Source organism: Brienomyrus brachyistius, chromosome 10, assembly GCF_023856365.1.
Source record: "Brienomyrus brachyistius isolate T26 chromosome 10, BBRACH_0.4, whole genome shotgun sequence".
Lineage (NCBI taxonomy): Eukaryota > Metazoa > Chordata > Actinopteri > Osteoglossiformes > Mormyridae > Brienomyrus > Brienomyrus brachyistius.
This window is the reverse complement of record NC_064542.1, coordinates 2,805,760-2,813,755: the sequence shown is the minus strand read 5'-3', so window position 1 is coordinate 2,813,755 and position 7,996 is coordinate 2,805,760. Positions and strand designations below refer to the sequence as shown.

Genomic DNA, 7,996 nt, shown 5'->3' with positions numbered 1-7,996 from the left:
AAGATCTGACTAATATCTTGTCGGACAGCTAGAAGATCCAGCTCTGGATTCCAAATCCCTTTTCGGATGAGCACTAGTCATTCTGAGCATTTCACCAACAGCCCATTAAATTAATTTCCTTAATTAGTGAATGAACTTCAGGGGGTACTCATTATCCAAATGAGGTTCACTAATGCCTAAGTTCAACAAAAGCATGAATATATTGGAATGTAATTACAAACAGTAAAGTGACTTGAGGAGAGGATTTGGAATGGCTGACTTGACACACTACAAATAAACTTACAGCTTCACACAAACACAAACATTATTTTTAAATAATTTCCTTTAATCTATTTCCTAAGAATTTTGCACAATACTGTATATATAAAATAAAATACATTAATACTGGAGAGCACCCAATGTCCTTTATGTTCTGTTCAGTATACTCTAGAATATTTTAGCTGTACAAGCACAACAGATTGACTGATGAATTGATTTACCAGTGTTTTCATGTTCAGTGCAATATTGTTATTAACAATGATCCTGTTATCAAGGTAATAATGCTATGCCATTATTATTATTATTATTGTTATTATTATTGTTTATGGCAATGCAAATGCCTTAGTATGTCTTACACTGTAAAACTGGCCTCATATACCATTTGCTGTAGCACGTGAGCAGCAGATTCTGATGAGTGCATGTGGTATTTCACAGGTGATTTACTTGTTGAAAATGTCGTTGTTTATCACCACGTCTTCATTAGGATCGTAATGTGTTATGAACTTTCTTTTTTTTCCAAATGTTGAAAATGAATTGTTGACGTCGAAGTCACTGCGATATGCGGGCCTCAGGGTGCAGTGACTGACAGGTGTGCCAGGGATGTAGACGTTGTGCTGATAGTCGGGGGGCGGACCCACGGGCTGCGGCACCACGTACATCGGAGTCCAAGCTCGGTTCGGGAGTCCACTAGCTGGAGGTGATATCCTGTAATCTGCTGAGGTAATACGGAGGGAAATAATTCAGTTAAGAAGCTCAAAAAATATTACATATTTCCTCATGAGTCCTTATACACTGACATAAAAAAAATGTAGCCTATACGCCCTGGTACAGTTCTACACCCCATGGTAGTAGCCGCATTAATGTACCCCCAGTGGTGCAAAAATGTTCCTCAGAGTCCATTTCTGCACCTTAAAAGGTGCACTTACCCACAGCTAAGTACGATTGGCAGACTTTTGGGAGAACAGCCCAAGAGACAAGTAAAAAGCCTCAAAGGTACAAATTGGTACTTTTTCCCTGCTAGTATAGTAGATACCATAATTAATGCCATATGAAAGCATATTAATATATTATGCAAATTCGAAGGTGCACGAATCTTTGCGGTATATCAAGTTCGCGAAGTATCAGTACCTCGCATGTGAGTCCCCCAGGTCCAGTATTGGCCTGCCAGCGGAGCCACGCAGCTGTCCGGATGCAGAGGCGAAGCCCTCCGCGTCAGCGTGCCCTCCATGTTAATGGAGCTGTAACTGTCACGTGCACACAGCACAAGGACTGTCAGATTTTTGCTGTAATTTTCCAATTCTATTAAAATAAACATGTCATATTCAAATAATATCATATCGTGGTATTGCCATGATGACATTATACTGTGCAAGAGTTTAGATATATTGCAGCGGCTTGTAATTAGTTTTACCTTTTAAGAGTAGAGTACTGGTTCTTGGGCAAAGGCCAGTCCGTGTTTTGCGTCTTTCGCTGCATATAAATAAATTAAAAGAGGTAAGCCCAATCTTCCGTTACATTAAAAACGCAGTAATTTCCAAACTCACGGATGTTCTATTAAGAAATTGATAGATGTGTATTCAATGATAGATAAAATTCAAAAGCACAGAAGAAATAAAGTTAGAAAATCCATTTATTTGTATCCATTAATTCAGATTAAGTACCTGGTCCACGGTACCGCAGTGAGGCCCCTAGAGCACATGCACAGCCGTCACTACGTTATCCTGATATTTTGAGGTGTAATAATGGCATAAATGAAGGTGTAAAGTGCTGAAACATTTTGTGCGGATGTGACAATTGACTTCATAAACATAAACATAATATGACTTGCATGGCAATCTGAAAGATAAAATATATGACAATAATTTATATGTCGGTCTCATGGCTCCATCTAGTGGTTATCACTAACCAGTGCTAGAACGCTTTTGGAATTCAAGCGTATAAAGTACCCTTGAACCCCCTTGTTGAGACAATGCAAGTAAATCTACACGCGCACCGTGTTTCAACCACGTCCTAAAATCCGTTTTAGTCTTTAAATAACCGACAGAACTGAGCACAACTTCCTTGTACGGGGGGGGGGGGGGTGATTTGTTGATTCATACTAAATATAATTAGGTCGAATACTGAATCCGTGTCAATACAATACGCAAAGGTCACACGTAACAATAATTAGACACTGAATGGTATGCAGTTAAGGCATAAACCTCTAAATTTGATAAAAACGATTATCCACATCCGTCACATTTCTAAACAGCCAGCGTGATAGTCTCGGCGCTAGGGCACAATGCAGGATGTATAACATTGTCTAGAAAACTACACATTAACATAACATACTTCAAGTCTCAGACTAGACTATCGCGTGTTGTAGTGCTGGGAATTAATTCGGATGATAATAAGCAATTATAGATACATGCTAGCCCATATAAAACGGAAAATGTAGTTATTGGGCACAACAGGACAAGCGGGCAAAGAGGAACACAGCTAGCGACAGAGGTTAAATACAAATTAAAAACGGTGGGGCTGTAAGACAGCCGTAAGACAAATGTCACCGATGCAGTGAATATTGTTTACATGTAATTAAATCTGATGTGGTATAGACTTGTGAAATAAAATTAAGTTATAATGATAAAAAATATATGTAAAAAAAAAACTTAAGTCTGAAAACTTAAACCAATTAAAACCAATAAGAATCATTTGTACGACTGGTGGTATTTTGATATACATTCTTCAGCATACAAAGAAAGGCAGCGTTTGTATTGCATAGTTACTGGACAATCGTGAGCGCTAATTTAAAACTGCATTTGATTCCAGTTCTGTAGTACAACTGGAAATACAACCTATGACATTTTTATATATATGTGAATGAGAGAGTGCGTGTGAGTCTGTATATATTCTTACCTCGCTGGGGTTATTGGTCTCGTTTGCTGTGACGCTGCGGTTCTGAGCGCTCCAGGCAGACGCCAGGTTATCTGCCCCCTTGTTGTTCCGCGGAGTCGTCGGGCTACAAGGCTTTAGGAACATGAAGTCACTCTTAGAAGATTCAGGGGACAGGCATACTTTGTAGCAGTAAGCTTGAGACAGGGTTCCGTTGCCGTTTATTTCTGCGCAGTTAGTGGGGACTTTGCTTCCCGATATCTGCACGTTTATGTTAGATTTCTTGTACACGTCCGATGGTGGTTCGGACTGCAATCCACAGCACGCACCGGAGGAAACACCGAATTCTCGAAAAGAACCTCTATCCTTATAGCACTTTAGGACAGCCAGGACAATTATAGCCACAAGAAATATAAAGGAAATCGTGCTTAAAGACACAATGAGATACAAAGTAAGGTTGTTGGTGGACCTGGGGCTCGTAGAGAGGTCGCTGAAGTCGGACAATGATTCTGGCACGCTGTCAACAACTGATAAAATGATGGAAACAGTGGCCGAGAGGGGCGGCTGACCGTTGTCCTTGACCAAAATGACTAGTCGTTGCCTTGTGGCGTCTTTATCCACCAATCGGCGGATTGTCCTTATTTCGCCTGTATAAAGGGCAACGCTAAATAGCCCTGGATCAGTTGCCTGAAGAACCTGGTAGGAGAGACGCGAGTTTTGCCCTGCGTCTGCATCTATCGCAGTAATTTTTGCCACGAGGTAGCCAGCGTCCACGGACCTTGGTACTATCTCTGTGGCTACGGTGCCGTTTTTTGGCAAAGGAGAAACGATTACCGGCGCGTTGTCATTTTGATCCAAAACAAAGACGTTGACCGTCACGTTGCTGCTCAGAGGCGGGAAACCAGCGTCTTGGGCTTGCACTCTAATTTTAAAGTTTCGTAGTTGCTCGTAGTCAAAGGAGCGTAGCGCATAGATATTGCCATTGTCTGAGTTGATGGAGACGTAAGTGGACACGGGCATGCCTTGAATCTGACCGTCTAGAATAGAGTATGATAGAAAGGCATTCTGATTGGAATCAGGATCGAAAGCAGTCACCGAACAAATGGATGCGCCAGGGGCGTTATTCTCAGTCACATAAACCGTATACGATGGCTGTAGGAATCGTGGAGCATTGTCGTTAATGTCTGACACTTGCACTATAATATTTTTCCTGGTAAGCAGAGGTGATACTCCCATGTCGCTCGCGGTGAGAGTAATATTGTATTCAGACACTGTCTCTCTGTCCAAAAATTCACTTGTGACCAAAGTGTAATAATTCTTAAATGAGGAGTGGAGTTTAAATGGAATATTATTGGGGATCTGGCAATCTACATTTCCATTTTCACCCGAGTCCCGGTCCATTACGCTAATGACAGCAATCACTGTACCGGGAGGCGCGTCCTCTTGAACAGGTGTAGACACAGAGGTTAGAATAACTTCTGGTGCATTGTCATTCACATCGAGAATATCTACCAATACTTTACAATGGACGGCTACCGCAGAAGGTCCCTTGTCCTTGGCTTGCACGTAGAGTTCATACACTCTTGCTTTCTCATAATCTACTATCCCTTTGACTCTGATTTCGCCAGTATAGGAGTCTACACTGAACAGCTCACGCACTTTCAGCGGCGCGTGCCCGCTGAAAGAATAAGATATTTCTCCGTTTAGTCCTTCGTCCAGATCAGTAGCGTTAAGTTTGATCACGAAAGTGCCTCGAGGTGAATTTTCCACTAACCTCCCTCTATAAAAAGCCTGATCGAAAACAGGCACGTTGTCGTTGGCATCTAGTACCGTAACAGTGATTTGCGCAGTTCCAGATCTCTCCGGAGCGCCTCCGTCCACGGCGGTCAGCACCATTTGGTGCATCTTCAGTTGTTCCCGATCCAGCGGGGTCTCTAGAACCAGCTCCGCGAACTTGCTCCCGTCGTTTCGTGTATGAATATCCAAGGCAAAGTGTTCATTCGCGCTCAGAAAATATGTTCTGAGCGAGTTTGTGCCCACATCCTGGTCCTGCGCGCTTTCCAAAGGAAAGCGAGATCCGGGTGCCGCCGACTCTGTTATCTCCAGGTTAAACTCACTCCACGAAAAACTAGGCGCATTATCATTGACATCCAGAATTTCAACTTCTACTCGGTACAATTCTAAAGGGCTTTCGATGACGACTTGCAAGTGTAAAAAACAAGACGCGCTCAGTTCGCACAATTCTTCACGATCAATTTTTTCATTAACAAATAAAATGCCATTTTCCAAATTCACTTCTAAATATTGTTTTCTTGCGCCTGATACTATTCGGAATCTGCGAGTGGACAGCTTGGCGACGTCTAATCCTAAATCCTCGGCGATGTTGCCAACAAAAGCTCCGTGTTCCAACTCTTCATATATGGAGTATCGAATTTGCGCTAAAACAACATCCAATGCTGTCGCGCACATAACCAGACAGATGACTAATCTTCTACACATCCATCGTCCTCTCGCGGTTCTCCGGTCCATTTCATTGAAAGTCTTTAAAAATGTAAACAGAATATTATTATGTTTCCAGTAATTAATATGATTACCTGTGGATTTAACATTTTTAAAGATTAACTACCACGCATAAAAAACTTTAAAAGAATGGGCCGTTATCAATGACGCGCTTCTTGAAAACTGAACTAAACAAGAACATCCGTGTTGCTTGGTGTGACTTCGGACTCCGTTTCCCATTCTTCAGTACATCAGGAGTTGTGTGTGTTGAGGCTGGAAGGGAGGGTGTTTGGGAGGGAGGATCGTGGCTTTTCACAGAATCGTATTGGAGGAGAGCGACAGGAGCACTGGGTGTAATTATACTGCACGGGCGCTTTAACCCATTCCTCGACCTACCCCCGGTACACATTGCGATTCAGATTCACAAATTAAATCACGTTTCATCCAATAGCAGACAAAGGTTTCAATTGACATAAATGTATTTGCGAATACACGTTGTACAACTGCAATTATATACAAGCACAATTATTATAACACTAGGCAATACTTTGTTAATTCTTAAAAACAAGCATTAATCATTGTTACCTTGGGAATTCCAAAATGTAGCAAATGAAAAAATAGTTGTTGATTGTTTTAATTGGACAAAAGCACAAGATTTTGTTCCAGACGTAAGCTAGGAAACAAACCACAGCGCATTGTGCTCCCGGTCCTTCACAGGCTCTTGAGTTCTCTTTCACAGTTAAACGCAATCGCCTTCTGATTTGGAACTCGAGGTAATTCCTTGTCATTCCCCTCGGAGATGCTCTCCTCCCACTTCGCTAGAGGCAATTATAAAACTGAAGAAAGTCAGTACCATATTCTCCCTGATCCATCCACTCCCTCTCGAAAAGTTAAATCCCCTGGTTTAAATAACCAGAAAACACAATCTGTTCGGAGACTTAACCTCAAGCAGATGGTTAAGCTTCTCCAGAAATGATTACATTTCTGAAAACACGCTTTCCCCGAGTCTCTCGTTCTTTTTAATTAATGGAGTAGGGGATTAGTGTGTAGCTATCCGGGATCAGCCATTCAGTACATAAGAACACAAATGTTTTGTGATAAATAATTCCACAGTACCATGATGAAAATGCATTTGAACACTAGCAAAATTTAGCTAGATACAAGCAATGTGTTCGACTATAGAATTACCATTAAACCTATACATCAAACCAATAGAAAAGAACGACGAGTTTTCCCCTTTTTGCAGTATTTAGAAAAACAAATATAGAGCATGATAAAACTCACAAAATCCGTTTATAAAAAAGATTTTGAAACATGTAAACATCTTGGAGCAAAGAACGAAAGTCTGAGTATACGCTGGACACGAGTTGAGTTCTTTGCGCGCATACTCGCTAACAGCATTATAGAGACATCTGAGTAGAATAATGAGCATTTATTAGTACTTTGCGTGAATCGCGTACGGTACTAATGAGGATATGTAACTACCCCACACAAAGAACCAAGGCCGGGTTTCAATCTGTGACCAGACAGCCGTGAGGTTCTGCTACCTGTATGGGAGGTGCCGCGAAATAAAATAGAATATTAATTATAAACTTTAACATAAAGTTACATTAGTAAAAAAAAAATACAGTTTAAAGTACAAGTTTAATATGTGTATACATAAATAGAAAAGGATTTCATATGCAGAAACACTATTTCAGCAGTCACCTGAAACTCGGGAAATTAGCAATATTGGATTTCCTTTTCAAAAATGATCCTTGAGCGCCATCTAATGGACAGAATAAAAATACAGATTTAAATAGTTGACATGGAGTCCAGTTAATGACTTTCCTTAAAAAACAATCACTGTTCCGGACTAATTTATAAGAGCAACTTCAGAGCAGGGGCATCGTTACGCCCATTTAACCTCCATAAATGTGTACCCCCCCCCCCAAATAAATATGTATTTATTGGCTTAAGTCATGAATGGCTTTTATATTTAAGTTTGTCATCGGACCCGCTATAGTAAAGGTTCATCCCCGTATCCATTCATCTCTAACTACGATTCGGTTTCAGATTCTGAAGCTGTATACAAAGAAATGTACTTCATTTGTTATGCGTTTACATTTTTTCCCAAAATGCATCTTCATTTGAAACCAGCCATATGCAATCAAAGTTACATAACGTTACCCCTTTATTCAGAAAAAAAGGATGGAGGTTGATAGCAGAGGAGCGGACAGAAAAAGCCACAGCAATAAAGGCGGTGGCACAATGGAGAGTATTTTTACATAATGTACAGTATGTACACCAAGCTGTCATAAAGCGAAGCTGAATTCTCCCTTTTTATTTCTGCATTTATATAAAAATTAATTAACACCATCAACCCCAT

General features: G+C 40.8%; 1 protein-coding gene across 4 annotated transcripts; it reads right to left on the bottom strand.

Moving 5' to 3' along the window:
• Window positions 1-304: 304 nt before the first annotated feature.
• Window positions 305-5,890, bottom strand: LOC125751120 (protocadherin beta-15-like). 4 transcript variants are annotated; one of them, XR_007400522.1, is made up of 5 exons: window positions 3,599-5,890; window positions 3,154-3,264; window positions 1,670-1,728; window positions 1,387-1,502; window positions 835-973 (listed from the first exon to the last, which is right to left on the bottom strand). XR_007400522.1 is itself a non-coding variant. In XM_049029681.1 (4 exons), exons 1-4 carry the CDS (start codon window positions 5,656-5,658, stop codon window positions 699-701), a joined length of 2,955 nt encoding a protein of 984 aa, XP_048885638.1. In that variant the 5' UTR covers window positions 5,659-5,890; the 3' UTR covers window positions 305-698. The 4 variants fall into 4 exon arrangements, 2 of the variants coding, with proteins under 2 accessions (XP_048885638.1, XP_048885639.1); XR_007400523.1 differs by having other exon boundaries at window positions 896-970; XM_049029681.1 differs by having other exon boundaries at window positions 305-973; window positions 3,154-5,890.
• Between the last annotated feature and the right edge of the window lie 2,106 nt (window positions 5,891-7,996).

What these genes read in the sequence shown, in the direction of transcription:
- LOC125751120 (XM_049029681.1), bottom strand. Translation starts at nt 5,658, where the DNA reads ATGGACCGGAGAACCGCGAGAGGACGATGGATGTGTAGAAGATTAGTC. An exon ending in CAGTACTCTACTCTTAAAAG is followed by an intron (nt 1,503 to 1,669) that starts GTAAAACTAATT and finishes TGCACGTGACAG; the next exon opens with TTACAGCTCCATTAACATGG. An exon ending in CTGGGGGACTCACATGCGAG is followed by an intron (nt 974 to 1,386) that starts GTACTGATACTT and finishes GTATTACCTCAG; the next exon opens with CAGATTACAGGATATCACCT.